A 20,172-nucleotide genomic window follows, 5' to 3' on the forward strand; every position below is an offset into this window, starting at 1 on the left:
GACATATTTAAGTATTTCAGATGCTAAAACTCATTTACATATATGAAAAGGATTTAACATTTAATACAAAATGTAAGTTTTAGAGCTTCAGAGCTAACTACAAACATACATTAATCAGAAACGACCAATCAGAGCCAGGAGAAGGGTGACAGCACTGTCAATTACACTTGTCTACCTGCTGCTCACACTCCCCTTTCTCCCCTTAGCTACTGCTAATGTTAATGCTAGTTAGCATGACCACCACTGATGACAGTGGATAAGTAATGTTCCTGTAACAATGAGTTGTTTCTCTGCACGAGTTGATTGACAGCACAAAGACCGTCCTCCTACTGTTTTAACAAATATGTAAAAAGCATTTTAATACAGCAGCTTTAATGACATGTAGCTGCTTTTTGTCTTTCCCATGTTACTTCCAATTGAAATTAAAATTTGGTTGATGATCAGAAACAGTTAAGTGTGACAAAAAGGAGGAAACACAAGAAATTAGTAAGGGGGAAACGTAGTTGGCTCTACAGTCCAATCCCCACAAAAACAGAAAATGAACAGAACATACTTTACACAGTCATATTGTCCTAATTCACTGAAGTGGAACCAATGTGCCAAATTGAATAAAAACAAACAAACAAACAAAAAACAAACCCAGAGAATTAAATGAGAAATTGCCATTATTCCCATTCCTCTCCAGGAAATGCCTCTGGAGCCACAATCTGCCGCGGTGCAGCGCTAATGAATTCTCTTTGAAAATGGAGGCTGTCGGAACACATGGTTTCTTCTTCATTACCTTCTCACTCACGACACTCTTCCCATCCCAGGCCCAGCCGCGCTTTGTGAAGTAATTGACAGTGGCGAACTCGATCAGAGCGGAGAACACGAAGGCGTAGCAGACGGCGATGAACCAGTCCATGGCGGTGGCGTAAGCCACCTTGGGCAGGGAGTTCCTCGCGCTGATGCTCAGAGTGGTCATGGTGAGGACCGTGGTCACGCCTGGAACAAGACAACAGAACGTTTCGGGATCCACCTGTGATCGTTTTTATGGCTCTCTGCAGGTTCTTTACAGCGTAAATGTTCGCTATCTTTATACACGTTGTAAGTTATTGTTTAAATCCAGAAAGTTTCACGCATGTGCCCAACGCTGGAGAGACAATTCTTTTACTTGCCATCCATAGCCGTGGTAGAACAAAATGTTAATAAAATGAAACATGGAGACGTCGGTATTACTAAGTTAGTGCAAAGGGGAAATGGCGCAGAAAACCCATTGGAGAATAACTCAAAACCATTCCTATTCTTCTATTTTCTCGCACTTTGTGGACTACTCCACACAGAGACTTGTTGCCACAGCAACAGACTGACAACAGCTCCACTAGTGTATCAGGATTAAACATCAAAAGCCACACAAACATTTCCCACATAAAGAACAGAACATTCAGTCTGTCACAGTATCATGTTTTCAAGCTTGATGTTTATTTTGTGATTATTAATAAGTGATAATCTGAATGCTGGAGGAGTGAATTAGCTCATTTAAACTCCTGCTCTACTTCAGTAGAGCAGGAGAGTTGGTGTGTGGGTTGGGTTGTTTTGATTTTCAACTGAACCAAAACACATTGAATTCTGCAGCACATCCACATGTTAAGATTGTCAAAGTCAAGCTAGCGTAACTGACCTACTTCCCTCTCCCTCAATATTTTTTTCAATTAAAAGATTTTCTTTACTTCTACATTGTTGTACCTTGTTATGCTGTTGTTGTAGTGTTCACAATTAGTAGCAAAGCATTGCGTCTCTTTTTATTTTACATATCGTACCTACATTTAAGATTTAGTGCGTTATGTTGGCGACTTGACAGCTAAAACCTAATGGTAGTCATCGTCATCATCAACAGTTTTTTTCCTCTCAAGCAGGGAGCTGGAGGGTGGGATCTTGTGTCCATGACAACATGCCGCAACGTGTCTATAGACGGATGTTCTGACCCATCTTATCCAACTAACATGAGCTCTCTGTTCAGTCCATTAGCAGCTGGTCTCTTATATCCCGTTTCCTTAATTTCTAATGGCTTAGAGATGGAATTATCATGCAATTGGTGTTAAATTACCTTCATCCAACTAGAAGTGAGAACATTATAGTAAGGTCTGGAAGGTAGGGAAAAAGAAAAGTTGATACAGAACCACTCTACGTACCAAACACAGTCCTAGCAGGCACCGATTCTCTGTTTAGCCAGAATGACACCTGGGAAAGGATGACTGTCATGATACAAGGGAGGTACGTCTGAATGACAAAGTAACCAATCTTCCTCTTTAGGTGGAAATGAGCTGTCATCACTGTGTATTCACCTGCAAAAAAAAAAAAAAGACAAGGACAACGTTAAATAAATACCAGAAAGAAAACGTCTTCACTGGTGTATAAACCCTGCCAAAAATCCATCTGGTTTATACAGGTTTTCAGTCCTTTTTGTCTGGTTTGGTTTAGTCAAGTCAAGTTTATTTGTAAAGCACATTTCAGTAACAAGGCAGTTCAAATTGCTTTACATCATAAAAACATCATACAGTCACTGATTATGAAACAAGCAATAAACATTGCATTTTGTCAAATGCCATCTTCAAAAATCACATCAAACATGTTGATCAATGTTCCACTAAACAGCTGTAAGCAGGTGGAGCTTAAGCCTTGGCTTAAAGGGACTCACCAGGTGCATTTCTGTTACAAATGTGAGTAAATCTTTGACGCTATTGCGCTAATGTCGAAAAAACACAATTTTGCAGTTGCAGTGTTTCGATTCAATACGAAATTAAACTAAAATCACACCTGAATAAGCGTAAGCACACGTTACGCAACAAGTGTAACAATCATGGCAGCGACAGATGTAAACGGTTACATGAGATCATATTTATAATCCAGCCGTGGCGCTAGTGCTCATCATCCATCAGCCAATCAGAGGAGTCATCGGTGTCTTACTCAGGAGTTGGAGTGGCAAGCCCCGCCTGCTTGGAAGGGGCTACAAACACGGCTTTTGGAGGAAACAGTAGTTGGCGATTTTAAGTGGATTCAACATGTTGGGATGACACAGAGGTTCTTTTGAACTGAGCTCTGGTGGAACTAGCTGCTCATTGGTCTGAAAAAACCAACAATGAACCATGATCCTCCTACTACTTCTTGTTGTCTTCCTTGACGTTTTAATCATCCGGTTGTTGGTCATGTGACTCAAAAGGGTTTCCATTGCTGTTTTGTGAAATATATGCGTTACGATGCGGCTGAAGAACCACCTCATCCTAACAAAAAAACCTTTAATGAAGGTTTTTCTAAATTGGTGTGTTTCCATTATGCAAATTTATTTTTGCACTTTCAATTTGCACAATTTTATGGTGAATGGAAACCCAGCTAGTAGTCTGGAAGTTTGTTCCAGATTCTGGTGTTAAATTATAGTTAAGATAGGCATCAACGCCCCTTAAACTCATGTTTTTTATTTACAGTAATTTAATAAATTATAGCCTGTTCTGCTAATAAAGATTAGAAATAAAGACACCTCTGTGTTTTCTTAGCAGCACAGCCGAATGTCTGACAGGAGCATGAAACTGTGTCAGAGCTGCACTAACAGGCAGGCAAGGCTTTCCAAATGGAAGAGATCTCAAAGACCAGCCAAGATTAGCAATGAGAAGAAAAAGATGTGTTACCCATGGCAACAGAGCAGAGAAACATAGCTCATTTGTTGTGATTTGGAAATGAGCGCCTTGATACAGCCATCCGTTTGGCATGAAGGAAGTCCTTTTCAGCAATGTGAACGAGGGGGAAAGGAGGGTGTCAACTCCACGGACTAATCCTAGAACGTCTTCTTTTCGTTCCCTCTTCGTTTTGGTATAAAAACGGTGGCATGGCTTGTGTTTCTGTTGTAGCTAATTCTCTCTGTCACCTGCCACACACAGAAGCTCAGAAGCTCTCGGTACGCAACGGAGAGCTCTACATCTTGTGTAATTTCATTTGCATGCCAGTCCCCGTGCCTTAGCTGTGGAAAGGGGGATGTGTACGAGCCACGCGCTGGAAGAGGCCGAGTTTCCTTCACAGTAACCTATGATGCTTTCATCCACAGGGGAGATAACGACTGGATCCCACAGAAAGTAGTCCCATCAGCATTCCCTCAGCCAAAGCACACACGGATCCCTGATCAGTCACCGGCAGGGACTAATTTAGGAATCACAGGGGGGCTACATGGCGCTTAAGATGCATACAACGATTTAATTTCTTACAAATAATGCTACTGAATAGGCAAAAACAAAACCTTATGGTTTAAATAAAGTAGAAAAAAAATAATCATAGCAACATTTCTATGTTTTTAAGATGCCAGAACAAGCAGAAGTTTCCTGGCTATATGGAGGACAGATTAACATTGTGTTTCCCTCCTCCACTTGTTGCTGTACACTTCTTTCCCTCATCAGCAAAAGAGAAGTTCAGCCATTTGGAAACATTTATGAAATTATGAAAGTTATGATAGACTAAATTAACTTTCAAGAGTGAAAAATGTTTTTCTTTTTTATTTCTTTGAAAAATACTATTGTTTAACCACTTCATCCATGCGGTTCTTAACTTCATTAAATAACGCCTTCCTCCTCACTATTTGGTCACATGATCAGTGTTTTTTTTGTAATTCAGTGTTCAATAAAGTTAAAAAAAACAACAACAAAAAATTAGCTGAGCTTACTACACTGTTTAATAACTAGGATCAATAGGAATGTGCGTTGCTGAATTAAAATAGTTTTTTTTCCCAAAGTGCCTAGAGATAACGCTAAATATAAGAATTGAGTTGTATTTAATTGAACTGGACTTCGGTTAGGATGAATTTTGACAGATCACTATAACACATCAGCAACTAGGCTGGAGTGGCCTAGTCAAATTCTTAGCTCAAATCCAATTGAGATGCTGTGGAGTGGGCCTTTCACATCTATAGGGATGACAGTTTCCACAAACCCAGTGATTAGGCTTTTGGGGGAAATTACTTTTCGCCAATTCTCTGATAATAAAATTTATTTGATGAGCTGAAGTGTGACGAAAAGGGAAAATCCAGAAGAAATCTGTATGCGTGTCGGACGTCATTATTGTCGTCAAGTTTGCAAAGCCAATTATTTATTTTAAAGTGCCCATGCCCAGATTCAAAAAAATAAATTTTAAGACCAAGCAGAAACAAGCGAGTTGTGCTGCAACGGCTTTGTCTTGCCTGGCTGGACGGTGCGGCTACAGATGCAGCAGGATGTCCGTCCCTGTCGGATCTCAGAGCGGCTTCGTTAGCGCCCAATGACCTAGTTTGTTAGCACGCTGCACACCAACACTGACACAAGAGCGATGAATGATTAATGTGGAGCCAGCCAATCAGATAATGTGGAGAGGCCAGTTAGACGAGAGAAACAGCGACTGGCAGCATTCTGCCTTCCAGTGACGCACCAAACGCCACTTAACCCAGAGAGGAGCGTGGAGTGACGACGGCAAAGTGTTGCTCAGTGAAACTGCAGCAGGGATTCCCCTGATAATGGGATTCACTTACTGGGGGGGAGGGGGTATAGTGGTAATTGTTATCTAACAGGAGATGTTGGTGGAGCTCTTGGTTCAGAGACATGGTGAAAATAAGTCCAGAATATTTCTACAGTAGAGACTGAAATGTTTGGACATAGCAGAGAACTACATGTAAATTCATTACTGTCAGTTTATAAGGAAGGAATGAATTGAATAAATATCTGGAACTGAAAGAAGATACAACTTTCTTTCCTCCATAACATCACAGGAAGTTATTAGTTTAAAAATGGATTAAAATGTCTAAATGACAGTGGACTGCTGACTGCTGGAAGCTGAATGAAACTCATCTGAGTCTTAATGACCCAGAATAACGGTGTGTTGCTTCAGTATATCTACTTCCAGATTTTGACATAAGAGTTTTGCAAGACTTTCACCCACATAATCCTGAAATACATAAAAGCTGCAGATTAAAATGTCCAAAAATATAAAGTGGAGCTTGTAGGGAGAAATGAAGAGCTCACTGTTGGTGTTCAGACATCTGACTCCACAACCAGGCTCTGCAGACCGCCCACTATTCCCTCAAGAGTTCAGCTTGGAGGCTGTGCGGTTCTGATCGATGTCCGCCGCCAGGGACCAATTCCTCAAAGTCTTTCATAACCATCAGATGTGAATCCGACTGTAAGCTCTTCAATCTCATCCGGTTTGTCTTCAAAACACAACCATTTCCAGAATTTTTAAAGTCTGTGTTTTATTTAAGCACCTCATCTAATTGGCAATACTTCAAGAAATATGTGGCAGTAGCTTCTCTAAGTAGGAACAACAAAAGCATGGAAATGGAGGCTGTGAGGCATGTGTAATTATGACCAACTTTTTATCTTTTGTGGCATCGGATTGAGCAACCTGGAAACCTGTTACAGAAATATGTTCACTAGAACAAGATCTTCACATGGCGCTACATGGTGCAGTTATGCCATCTGTGTATTTTATGTTCTGGTGATGCAGAAAGCAAGAGGACGGTTGTCAATTTTCAGTCACAAGGAGTGAAAAAGCTAAAATTTCATAAATTTGGAAGACAAAAGTGAAGTTTTGTGGAGTTTTGGGCCACAAAGTTCTGAACATTTTTTGAGAAAATTTCTCAAGCAAAATTCTGACCACTAATAACTACTCTACAGAACCCTGCTTCAAAAAGTCCTTTTAAGCCTCTTCTAACCTGTCACATATGTCTTCTGACCAACCCTCAGTTAGAGTTAGGGCTGGGAAATAAACCCATAATAATACCAATCTATTATATCTGATATAATGCTCAATAATTTCACTAAATCCAGAACCGCACAGCATCCTGGGAGATGTAGGCAGAGGAAAGACTTTAGCCACTAATCTCTCATGGCAAGCGAAGCCAGGTTGCTGGCATCAGCTATGTCTCTCACTCAGTGGTTACCTAGCAACAACCTGCTGAGTAACTTGCACAGCAGCAGTTTCACGTTTTGACACCGAGCCTCACGACTGGTAAAAAAATAAAAAACAACGGCGTGGAGTGAAAGGAGAACAACTTCTCCAGAGGAAATTTTGGCTAAAACAAGGTCATATCACCAGTTTGGCAGTATTTCAGATAATTGTCGATATCAACTGATATGAAACGATTATATTGTGATACGATTCTCAGCCACATCGTCCAGCCTTCAGCTTGAGTGACAAATAGCTTCTGATATCTTTGAGTCTTCTGAAACTTTCCTGACCATCTTTGGAGTGCTGCGCTACAACTTTATCATTAGCTTAAACACATTTTTTTCCATGGCAATGTGCACCGTTACCATAGCAACACACCTTGAATCTGGTTCATCTGTCAGGTGAATTTTGCGACCCCTCAGGGCTTCACTCTCCATTCGCCGCTCTTACCCCCTCCCCCTCACTCAGGTTTTTTGTTGTCACAAAGTAACGCAACGCGTCAGCTTTGACCCGGTTCTGTTAGCCGTTCACGTCGCCACGGCAGCGCGGGGCGTCCCGACCTCACCCACAACCGTCACGTCTACACTGCACTGATGCGGCGGCCTACTTAACACGTTTTGTGTTCCTCACTGCCTCCACCTGCTCCAGCTCTGCTGCTGTTTATGCGTTCTCCCCGGAGGGCGTTTATTTCTAAGTTAATAACCACTGAGAGGTCGTTTTGCGCGGTGCCCTGTATGATATCTATCACTGTGCTGCGTGTGGCTCCATATTGCCACAGCGGATGGCCTAGTCAAGAGAGCCAGTTACAATGCAGTCAATTGATATTAATGCTTTTTAAGCAACAGGAGATTAATTAAAACTGTGGAGAACTCTCAAGACTTGTAAAGGTATTCATATGCCTTACATTTTTTGGAACATTGTGTCATATTATTATGACACCATGGGATTTAATCAGACAAAGTTTATTATTGCATATTGTAAAAGAGATATAAAGGGATGCCTGGTTTGAAATTATTTTATTAAATAAGAATCTGAAAAGTGTGCCATAAATGTGTAAGACTCACATTGTCAGGGTAATTGTCAGGGTTAGGTCTGAAGCGATTAATCGGATTAATCGATTATTGAAATAATTCTCAACTAATTTAGCAATCGATTAATTGTTAACTGGAGCATACAGACTCAAAAAAAATGCCATTTTATGAAAGAATAATGTATTGAGTAGTAATTAAGTCAAAACTGGATAAAAAAATATATGAATTTTACATCTACGATAAAAAAAATACTTTCCCTGTAAATATGTTCTACCCAAAACTCCTCAGGTGAAAGACAGACATCACCTGATTCAAAATCTGTAAATTAAACGCTATTAAGCACCTTTTCCTATAAAGTTGTTAATCGTTTAATTGAGAAAAAAATCAGCAAATCATCCAAACACTGCATTGATTTAAGTCATGCAGAAGGAGCTGAGCATCTCACACTTTGACATTACAAGTGTTTCTTTTAGCTGCACCTTTGCAACAAAGGATCAGGTGTTCACTAAAGGAATGCTAAGTTATTGCATTTTAGGCAATAAGATGTTTATTACCTAAATTAAGAAGAGGAATTGAATTATTTATTTCCATCTTTTAATGCATTTCTAATGAATGAAAAATCTGCAGAATGCAGCAATTTTTAAAAATCTGGTTAATTGATAGAATAATCAATAACTAAAATAATCGCTATCTGCCACCTCAGACAGGTTATTCACTCATTAAATGATTTCTGAAAGTGACTGAATGCACAAGGAGCTAAATATCGATGAATTTGAAAATCTTTTTTTATATCACACGTTTTTCTTTCATTTTTGCAGTTATGTGCCTCTTCTAGTTGGTCTTTCACTTGAAATTCCCACAAATAAAATTTGATTTGTAAATAAGATGTCTCATAACAGCTGTCCAGCACAGTGGCAAAGAGGTGACATTTTTTTGTTCAGCCCCTGGACACAAAGCGATCATCGGTTTGATGACAAACTCATATTTACACCAAAGTGAGATGCAATCAGATGTCAGATAATATCCATCTGAAGCCCAGACTCCACTTATGTTGAATTAAAATGTATTAATCATTACAGACGAGTTGAAACTGAACCAGCGTGACGTTGCGTAATGTAAGCAGTGTATAACCATGCATGCCATCCCCAAAGATAAAAATGGTGATTTCAGAGTGAGTGATATTTCCGAGTGGCTGCTGCAGAAAACATCACAGCCTCTTCTTGTTTTTGCTGAAGAATCCCACTAACTCTACAGTAGCTAAATCCACAGTCAGGTTTTCTTCTTCATGGCTCACAAGCAGCATTTTATCTGATCTTCCAGTCTGTCTCAACGTGATATCTCTCTTTTTTTTTATAGATGCATGCTACCTCAAGCTCTGCCCCATTTCTTGTCATCTGTGTTAGCATGCTTACTTGAAATGTTGCTTCTATTTTTAGCCCTCATCAGTTTTTTTCTTCTTTTTTTTTTTTTTTTACGGTGTAGCCTATTTTCTGGAGCATTTGTTTTCTTGGTTTTCTGTCTTTTCCAAAGCTGGAACTTGACAAGTGATTTGCTTAAATCATGTATTGTTCTCGTTTCATTCAGGCCCCAAGAAGCAAAGCGAGCGCTTCTATTCGACGCAGCCAGATGTCTCTTGGATTCGATGTAACCGAGCAGGTTGCATGCGAGATCTGAGGCGAAATAGAAAGCAATTACATTCTGGGAGGCGAGATAACTTTTATTGGGTTTGATTGGAGTCTTAATTAACCCTAAATGAAATGTAAAGAAGGACAAAGCAGATTTAGCTTTTTGCATATTTTCATGGAGATATCTGAACTGATCTTTAATCCAGGCGTCCCTGTTCAATTAGATGAGGTTAAAACAAAGCCATTCTGCACAAGCCAAACCAGCAGTCCTGATATTTAATAATAAATCAGATGCAAAAAGAAAAAGAAAAACAAAGTGAGCATGAAAAAGCTAAAACTAGCAAATTCACAGCCACCTCCTGCAACACGTAGGAGGTTGAGGAGCTCAGCATCCTGTCGAAGAAGAAAAACTGTTTGGTTTTCACACACTGCGACAAAACTCAGAAAAAGATTTGAAAGTGTCGAGCCCAAAAAATTAAAAGCTGAAGGCATCACTGCAACTCTTAGATCAGACCTGACATGTGTTGCTGCAGAAATAATGACTCAAGAAGTACTTTGCCCACATGCTCAGCAGGTGTAGCCCTTACAAATATTGGCGTTTCCCAAGCTGAAGGATATACGTGTCAAACTCAAGGCCCGGGGGCCAAATCTGGCACGCCATAAGTTTTTATGCGGTCTTGTGGACTCTGCAATCTTTACAATCCAAAAAGCCAATTTTGCCCACAGTCTGGTGAAGTAAAACTTGTTTAGAACCACAAATGGTAAGAGACCATTTGGAAAACGTTTTGACAGAATTGTGTTGTCATTTTCAAAGGACCAATGCTTTGGACATTCATGATCTTGATGTGGCCCAAAATGAGAATGAGCCCGGCGCCCCTGGTGTGATGAGTTTGCTTCTGGACGTCTGCTGGAGTCCCTTCAGCTCTTACCTGTGCTCGATTTGATACGTTCCTGTCCAACAGTCTGACCAAGCAGGTCATACTGGTTCAGGCGGGAGCTCTCCTCTTCCACCACCACCGAGTCGGAAGCATTTCGGGTCCAGGCGTAAGTCACCTCTGAGGTTGTGTAGGCGTCTGAAAACAAAAGGGAGGAGGATAAACCCAAATGAAAATAATCCAGGGGCGGTTACAGATATCAATTACTTTTCTTTTTTCAGTGACCCAAATGAAGCATCCCCGCTACTGTGTATTTAAAGGGGCAGTATGATGTAAAATTGACTATTTTGAGCTTTACATCGTGTTATAATGTGGTCCCCTCATCTAAAACATACCTGTATTGTTGCTTTAATTCTGTCATGCATTTTTGAGAAATATTTTAATCACCATGGCAACCATTTAGCTGGGTAAAACTTTTTGTGGGACCTCTACCCACCTTTGAGGATGAAGCTCCTCCTCACAGCTGCAGTTTTCAAGCTTCCGCCTCCCCAGCGACTCCCCCCACTCTGCTCCTTCAGACTAGCCAGCAGCAATTAGCAAACACTTGGTGGAACTGTGTGTCTGCTGAGCTCATTACAGGAGCTACTTCTCAGTGAAACGCTGGTAAAAACGTTAAAGGGTTAACAATAGAGGTATGATGACTTCCCGAAGGCGGAGGTTCAGAAAGAGCCAGAGTTTCTTAAAGAGACATAGGCCCAATTTTAAGGCGTTATTTCCAAAGTCAGATTTCTGTTAAGTCAAATTGAATATATATAGAATGTTACTGAAAACATAATACTGCCCGTTTGAAGCATAAGCTTTGAATCAAAACCCTGTTGACGTTTCCTGTTCTTGTTTGACTGCGTTAAGAAAACGCGATAAAAAACTTTTTACTGTAAGTCATCACATGAATGCTAATCATGCATTTCATTTATTCGAGACGTGAAGGCACTTCAGACATGACCTACTGAGTTCTGATGTCTGATAATGGCTAATTATTAATCTCCTCATTTCCTGTAACCAGCTTCACAGCTTAAAGCAAAAATTAAAATAAATAAATAAAAAAATGTAAAGAAGCCATGGCACCTAACGAAAGATCTCAGCTCTCCAAAAGAAAATATTTGGAAGATTTTAGAGGGGGAAAAAACTGCATTTTCCCTTTTGATGCTATTATGTTTAAACTTTTAACGCTGGTGCACTGTTGTTGATATTTGTAGGGTCACTACCAGCTGAGCCGTGCATTTGAGTTTCACTCGGTACTCAGGCCGCTCTTGGACCGAAGAACCAGTGAGGTGCATGGCAGACAAAAGGATTGCATCTTAGTTGCAGTTGCCTCAGGCTCTATCATCATGAGAGTTACTCACAGCTGCCAAATTTTAGAGGACAGGAGTGAAAGTCCATGGGGAAATCCTCCAGATGCATTGGGCACTCGGCATGCACTGTTAACCTGCATCCAATTCACAGAACGTTAACGAGAATTTGCAAATGCATGAAAAGTAAACAGCACAGGTTATAAACAAACAAATAATGAAAAAAAATGAAACTAAAAAAGCTGCATGCACCATTCAAGACACTAAACATTTCCAGTGCCTTGAATTGGAAAGAATTAGTCTGTGTTTTAACCAGCAGTAAACAGGAGGCTGCAGAGAGGCTAAACTCTCTGCTGTCTGTAGCCTATAGCACAACACATGACGATACGTAGCTAAAACAGGATATTTTTATTCACTGTGACTCACTGTCTGACTAAACATGTCCTGTTTTAGGTCAGCTAGAATTATTTAAGAATTGTTTTATTGCTTCAACTAACTAGCTAGTTAGTTAGCTAACAAAGCTAGCTTAGTCTCAAACTTGAACTGCTGCTAATTGCTAAAGGCTGCATGGTGTGTTTAACTTTACTTTCTAAGGTCTCATGACTGTTGAACCTTTGCGTTTTGCTATGTTGTTTTTATTTTTTTTGTGTCGTTAGAGTCTATGTGAAATAGGTTTCTCTTCTTTGCCACTCTGAGGATTTCTGCAGCTACGAAAGATAAAGAGCAGTCAGTTCTCACAGCTTCTTGTCAGGAAGCTAGTTCTCACAGTCTATCTTGTAAACAGTTTTGCACTTCTGTCCTTGAGTATAAAAGACATTTCCTATGTTTGTAGGTCGGAGTTTACTCTCTGTCTTTGCTCTCATCTTGTGCAAGATACTTTAATAAACCCGACTTGTGTCATTTTCCCATAATGCCTGGCTCTCACGGCTCGATTTTAAAATTGTCGGTTGATTTTCAAAACTTGAGAGAGGCCCCACCTATGACAGTATGATAAACGGTTCGTTTGTTATTGAGCCTGACAAACGAACCGGTTTTCTGTGTATTTAGTGAAGGCCAAAAACAAGTCAAAATGTTCAAAACAAATTAAGGCCTGCACACGCACCACAAGAACAGAGAAATTAGTCATTTTGCCTGAGGTGGAGAGAGCAAAAACAGAGTTATTTAAGAATAAAACATTTTATACTTCAGAAGAGCTGGTGCTGAACTTTAGGAATGTTTTTGTACATTTATCTTCCAATGTACCATTTGTCATTGTAGTGACCACTAGAACGATGGTTCTCACACACCAGGATAACGTTCTGGCCAGAATATGGATCAAGAACAAGCTGCAGGAACAGAACAATATCCTTTTCTTTGAGACAATACATTTCTCCATTCTCTGTAGAAACTGGGTATAAACCGTGATTTCAGTCCTCCTAATTTAAAACAATTTAAAAAACCTTGTTCATGTTCAACACTATTCCTAATTTCTGAAACTATATTTACCTTTCTTAAGTTATTGAAAAACAATTACTTCATTAACACATCTTTAAATTCACCTAATGTTCTTACAAAGATCTTAAAAAGTTTTTTATTTATGTAACTGAAATCTGCAGTCTGAAGGCTGAATAAAGACTATGATAATACCAACTCATTGTATCTCTTCTTTCTTCTCTTGGCTAAAATACTGCATGTTTTGAAGTGAATCTAAGTCACTTCTAGAGCCGCGTTGACCTTTCATCGCTATTTAAAGATTATTTCATCTCATATTGTGATTAAATTCTTGGATTTCATGAATATTGATCTGGCTGGTATTGTGCAGATTTTTTTCACAAGCAATCGGTTTTAGTTCAGTGAAACGTTTCTAAAGTTCAGCTATATTACAACAATGATTTGGAGGGACGCAAAGATAAATAGTGGGGTTTAAACCCAACAATTAAGAGACATTTTTAGTGATGTAATAACGTGACGATGCGGTGCAGAAATCCCAACATTTTATTTTGCTGTGTTTTATAATTCAGAATCAGAACCAGTCCTGGTTTAGCACTGAAATCTTTAAAAAAAAAAAAAGCCTAAAAGTGGTGTTTGACATTTTGTTTGAACATGAAGATTGTTTTTACCTCATGGTGTAGAGCAGAGTCCCGTCGTCTTTGATCCGTAACAGTTTATTGGGCATGGTCATGTTGTGCGCCACAGACTTTTTCCCGTTGTGAAAGAAGGTGTCAGGAGTCCAGATCTTACTCGCCATCAGGTTGTTCAAGGGCAAAATGTTCATCGGCCCGTGAAACGTCAACCTCTCGTCCCTCCAGCTTTGCCGGAAGAAAACGTCTATAGTGTACTCCTGAGGATGGGGAAAGCAAATTGGTGAAAAAGTGATATTCCTGTTTTTTTCCCCCCTTTTTTAATTCCTGTGTGAAAACAAAAAGCCCTTCCCTGCTAAATATAGCGGAGGAAAACAGTGCACAAGTCCGCTCATGATTTATGGATGTCTACAAGCAGCATCTTCACAACTGACTTCATCTGCCACTTTGAAACCTTTCCCTGCTTGACAAAAGATCCATTAAGGTGCGGCCTGCGCTCTCCGTCTTATTCCCTGGATTGGTGTTTTCCCGGCCAGAGCAAACCCCCTGACCTAAAACCCAGAGCTGTCAGAAGGAACCGCACACGCAAGAGAGGATTTAGGGCAGAAAGCACAGCACAGCACCATGAAATGCGAGTATGTGTGAGATTCACAACCAAGAGTGGGAGTGAGAGATACAGAGTTGTTTTTATCTCTTTTCCTTTTCACGTCACAATCAAAAAGTCTCTAATATTTAGATCTCCGGATGGTGAAACTGTGACTGAATTCTCATGTAGCTCAGCAGCACCCAGGACGATTAGCTGCCATTTACATCTTTGGTCATCTTAGGCAGGGGCGGATTTAGGAGAATAAGGGCCCGTTTTTGTCCCCTATCACAGAAAAAAAAATCTTTTACTAATGAAAACTGTAGAACATGAGCAGGCAGGTCTACACATCTCCAGGTACGAATTGGTGAATGGTTGGTTTAAAACTTTTGGCTCCAAGTTGGTCACAAAATGATGGTAATTTTCAAATATTTGAGCAAAGTTTCAATTAATAAAAATCCAACTGATCTGGTATTTTGTATTTTTATCTTTTTATTATCTTTTATGTTCTTTGATAATCATTCATTTATTATTTTATTATTCATTCAGGGTATTGTTCTTTATAATTTGATCTTTATTTAGCTGATAAAAGTTATTCTGCTCAGATTAGTATGCAAATTGAACATGGATCACGTGAACAGGGCATGCTTGGCTCTGGTTGACTTGGGTTGGGCTCTGATTGGTCCGCTGGTTGACGCTCTCAGCCCATGATTGGCTCATGGTCAGAGAGCGGCTACCTCTGATTGGATGGCTCGCCTGCAAGGATGGAGATGGCCACTCCCCCTTTGCACGTGAACATTCTTTTGATTAAGAGATAAAATACGAAAAAGCCCGCGGTTTGGGTCAGAGTCTGCTGTGGATCGCGTTCGAATGCCCAGCTACGTTGATGCTACCGCTCTATCTCTAGGCCGAAGGCTCTCCGGCCAAGTTTCATGAGGTAAGCGCTGGTAACTTGAATGAATCGAGCATCACGTGTTTAGTCATAGAGTGTTTTGTACTGTATTCTGTGGGGAATAAATCGAGCATATTTGTTCTAGCAGTAACAGTGTTTGATGCATATTATTTTGCTGTAATCTGTGGGGAAATAAATCGAGCACATTTAATTCTAGCAGAAACAGCGTTTGGTTTCGTTATTGCCGCCGATCTCCTTCGACCCTGATTTAAAATTTCATAAAACATTTTGGCGTCACGAACAGGATTTTAAAGGAGACTGCGGCAAATATGTTTAACATGTTTAAGAGAAAGAATAAAAATAAGAGTAAGTATGACGTTGGGAAGAAAGTTGAAATAATCCCTGGCTGGGATCAGCCTCACCAAGATGTAGCGCAGTGTTTGCGCGAGGGGGGAGGGCGACCCGAGCCGTGGGGAGATGCGCTGCGGGAAGCCGAGCCGCTGGAGTTGTTAGCTGTTTTGCAAAGCATCGTGGTGGAGGCCAAAAGCCCTGTTGCTGGATTGCAAAGGCGTATGTGGGCTTGCGCAGCCGCTTGGAAAAAGCAGCATGAGATTAATAAGGAAGCTCAGGCACAGCAGCTGAAAGATAGACAGGCCTTAGCCGATGCATTAGCTGCAGAATCGTCACATAAGCAACATGTGCAGCTATTAAATAAACGGTTACAGCAAATGACTGAGTTAGCTGAGAGGACTGTGGTTCAGGTAGCGGCACTGAAGAAGCAACAGAAACTTAGAAGGAAGCCCCGGCAGCCTTCGCCAAAAAATGTTCGTGCGTTTGTTGCTGGTTTAACTGCAGAATGGGACCCAGAGAAATGGGATGGAAATTTTTCGGGAGATGAAACAGATTACATTTGGGAGGAGGGGGAAGATGCTTGTGGGGGAACACCGAACACCCCCCTTCGCCCTCTGCTGGACCTGAAACCTGTTCGTCGCAGGAGGCAGGAACAACGACACCTGCCGGATGTGCGACAACAGCGCAGGGACAATGCGGGGCAACTTGTAGTGGACGGTCAGGGAAATGCAGTGTATGACATGGTGGCGGCTCCTCAGCCTGACCCCATTTACCGTACCATTGTGGAAGATTACACACAGGAAGAAGTCTCACATTTAACGCGCAGACTGCGGCAGCAGAATGGGGAGCCGACAGATTTGTGGTTAGCACGGATGCTGGATGAAGGGGCTTCACAAGTGGAAATAGATGCAGTTGATGGGATGTCCTTTGCAGGATTGTCAACAGAGGGAGCAATAAACTCTAATTATCGCCAAGAGGTAAGACAACTGCCAGATGCAGCATCATTGTTTGTGGTATGGGCGGTCGCCATACAAAACCAATACGCCGCGTTTACTGACTGGCCAGAAATCACTGGAAATTGGATAACGCTAAGAGAATGTACACAGCGTTTGACTCGATTGTGTGTGAGAGATGCGTTGGTAGTGGGCATGGCTGATCAATATCAAAGCTTAGCAGTTCCAAAAGCCGTGAGGGATCAGCTGATTCGTACTGCACCCCCCCATTACCGAGCAGCAATGCTAACTGTGATGCTAGGCGATCCAGGTGCTTCCATGTCTGACATTAAGAATCGTATAGGGGAGTTAGGAGCCCTGGGGAATTGGGAGGAGCCACGAAGAAGGGATGACCATCAGCAAGGATCCCGTGGCCCACACAGGGATGGGCTCAGACCAGGCCAGGGACCGCCCAGATCTGCGTACTGGAGAGCACTGATCCAGGCAGGGGTTTCTCACTCTGAAATAGATGGACTCCCCACAGAAGAATTAAAGAAGAAATGCCATAAAAAAGGATTGAAGGTAAGTTGCACAAGATATTCTGAATTTCCAGGACTGCATACTTTGGCACAAAGTCTCCGCGACGTCGTCCAGGAGTCCATGAGCGAAGCACGTGGATCTGAGTCGGTAGGGCAAATACAGTCGGTTGGGCCCTTTAAGAAAAAGATCATCGCTGAAATTTCGGATCCAGAATCAGGATCATCTGAAGAAGGGGAAATACACCTGCGGACTGTTAAAAAGAAAAAGAAGGGCAAAAAAGGTAGGAATAAGGATAGGAGACATTCAGCCCTGTATCCTGACCTTGATGAAAGGGCAGAACTTCCTATCAGAGCTACCCCAGGCTCCGCAGGGTTGGACTTGAGAACATTGGAACCCCTGACCCTAATACCTAATCAGGTTCAAGTTGTAAAAACAGGGCTCGGGTTACATATTCTACCGTGGTCAGGATTGTCCTTAAAAGGATTGACCATTCAGGCTGGGGTTATTGACAGTGATTATCAGGGAGAATTGGGTGTGGTGTGTCGCCACCAAGGCGAAAGTCCCCTGGTATTACAAAAAGGAGACAAGATTGCACAATTGCTACTGCAACCATGTGACATGTCAGAAGTTCAGGAAATCTCTCCACCCACTGAGATAACAGTAAGGAGAAAAGGGGGTTTTGGCTCCACAGATAAACTTGGGGCAAAGGTTTGGGTGAGACAGGAAAATGGTCCACCAGAAGCCGCATAAATCATTGCCCAAGGCAACGATGCAACTGTATATATTTAGGAGAAGAGAAGTGGTTGAATGTGCCTGTGTCAAAATGTTATTTAAAAGAAAACTAATCAGTATTTTTCTATTTTGTGTTATAGCAGTGCTAATTGTCATTTCAGCTCCATACTCCCGTGACACCGGCGGTGACGACATCCGCCATCATGGGAGGCGCCGAGGAGGATGTACCGGCTGCGAAGTCATCGTGTGCCGTGCCTTGGTCGCCATGGTACTGCTGACGACGTCCCGCTTCGCTCAGTCTCTAAGATTCGACTGTGGTGGGAAAGCAGTACCCATGACCGGAGCCAGGATTCAAGGTCACCCATGCCTATTGTCACCAAAGGATGTACATTACGGATTCAATCGCGTGACCGATGTGTCAGTATCATTCTGACACCGACAGACGACTCATGTGCACGGAGAGGACGTGAGTGGTATGACACAATTTTAGGTGGAGCTGGAACACTGATGGGAGTATCCAATGCAGTGGATAACGAGGTTACCCGCACGATGCTGTCCAACACCGGACAACATGCAGCTAGAGCTGTTCACCAAATAGGGGTCTGGATGCCATCGACAGTTATGACTCAGGAAGAAGCAGCGAAGATCTTCCAGCAACAACTGACATGGGACCTAAGTATGTGGAATGCCACATCCGAGGTGTTGAGGAACATCTCACAAGCTTTAAAATGGACGGCATGTAACATGAAAACGATACATGCCCACATACAAAGAGAACGATTTAACACAGCCTTAAGATGAAAGTTAACGAGTAAAAAGGTCTTTGGTTGATAGAATTTATAACACAGCCTTAAGATGAAAGTTACTTTGCGAATTCGGGATGCAAGACTAAAGTGATTATCAAAGACCTTTATCTTTTTATTATCTTTTTATTCCATTTTAAAAGTTACTTTAATTCAGGATATTATCAAAGACCAAGAGGTGGAATGATCTGGTACTAAAGTGATTATCAAAGACCAAGGGGTGGAATGATCTGGTATTTTGTATTTTTATCTTTTTATTATCTTTTATGTTCTTTGATAATCATTCATTTATTATTTTATTATTCATTCAGGGTATTGTTCTTTATAATTTGATCTTTATTTAGCTGATAAAAGTTATTCTGCTCAGATTAGTATGCAAATTGAACATGGATCACGTGAACAGGGCATGCTTGGCTCTGGTTGACTTGGGTTGGGCTCTGATTGGTCCGCTGGTTGACGCTCTCAGCCCATGATTGGCTCATGGTCAGAGAGCGGCTACCTCTGATTGGATGGCTCGCCTGCAAGGATGGAGATGGCCACTCCCCCTTTGCACGTGAACATTCTTTTGATTAAGAGATAAAATACGAAAAAGCCCGCGGTTTGGGTCAGAGTCTGCTGTGGATCGCGTTCGAATGCCCAGCTACGTTGATGCTACCGCTCTATCTCTAGGCCGAAGGCTCTCCGGCCAAGTTTCATGAGGTAAGCGCTGGTAACTTGAATGAATCGAGCATCACGTGTTTAGTCATAGAGTGTTTTGTACTGTATTCTGTGGGGAATAAATCGAGCATATTTGTTCTAGCAGTAACAGTGTTTGATGCATATTATTTTGCTGTAATCTGTGGGGAAATAAATCGAGCACATTTAATTCTAGCAGAAACAGCGTTTGGTTTCGTTATTGCCGCCGATCTCCTTCGACCCTGATTTAAAATTTCATAAAACACCAACAATATTTTAAAAGGGTAGCATTATATAAAGTCGACTTTTTTGAGCTTCACATCATGTTATGATATTATTCTCTCATCAAAAACATACCTGTAGTGTCGCTTTGATTCTTTCATGTATGTTTGAGAAATCCTTTAATCTCCATGGGAACCATTCAGCTGCGCAAAACGCCTGGGTGGACATAGGCGCTTTTCTCACCAAAAGCGCCTCACAGAGCAGCCCTCTCCCACTCTGCTCCTTCAGACTAGCCAGCAGCAATTAGCAAACACCTGGTAAAACTGAGCATCAGCTGAGCTCATTATAGGAGCTACTTCTCAGAGCAACGCTGGTAAAAACATTTAAAAGGGTCACTAGAGGAGCCATGCTATGACTTCCTGAAGGTGGAGTTTCAGAAAGAGCCAGAGCTTTTAAAGAGACAGAGGCCCAATTTGTGGCATTAAATTACACAGTAAAATTTCTGTTGAGTCATATTTGATATAATCAGCATTTTAATAACTGAAGTTAACATAGTTACTTGTCTA

At 41.3% G+C, this 20,172-nt stretch overlaps 1 protein-coding gene and 1 long non-coding RNA gene across 3 annotated transcripts in view; one reads left to right on the forward strand and one right to left on the reverse strand.

The window, feature by feature from the left end:
* Positions 1 to 20,172, reverse strand: part of gabra2b (gamma-aminobutyric acid type A receptor subunit alpha2b) — a 35,407-nt gene that overhangs the window by 1,859 nt on the left and 13,376 nt on the right. For both annotated transcript variants that reach the window (XM_015012488.2, XM_088009787.1), the window contains 5 exons: positions 13,916 to 14,136; positions 11,871 to 11,953; positions 10,522 to 10,665; positions 2,172 to 2,324; positions 782 to 984 (listed from right to left, as the gene is read on the reverse strand). In XM_015012488.2, the coding sequence (XP_014867974.1) occupies positions 782 to 984; positions 2,172 to 2,324; positions 10,522 to 10,665; positions 11,871 to 11,953; positions 13,916 to 14,136 (804 nt within the window). The remainder of the gene's footprint in view (positions 1 to 781; positions 985 to 2,171; positions 2,325 to 10,521; positions 10,666 to 11,870; positions 11,954 to 13,915; positions 14,137 to 20,172) is intronic.
* Positions 19,904 to 20,172, forward strand: part of LOC148157171 (uncharacterized) — a 48,276-nt gene continuing 48,007 nt past the window's right edge. The window contains exon 1 of the long non-coding RNA XR_015764512.1: positions 19,904 to 19,923. This is a non-coding gene — a long non-coding RNA (uncharacterized LOC148157171). The remainder of the gene's footprint in view (positions 19,924 to 20,172) is intronic.

Source organism: Poecilia mexicana, unplaced genomic scaffold (genome assembly GCF_051168715.1).
Source record: "Poecilia mexicana isolate PSO_F unplaced genomic scaffold, ASM5116871v1 scaffold_10, whole genome shotgun sequence".
NCBI classification, from domain to species: Eukaryota; Metazoa; Chordata; class Actinopteri; order Cyprinodontiformes; family Poeciliidae; genus Poecilia; species Poecilia mexicana.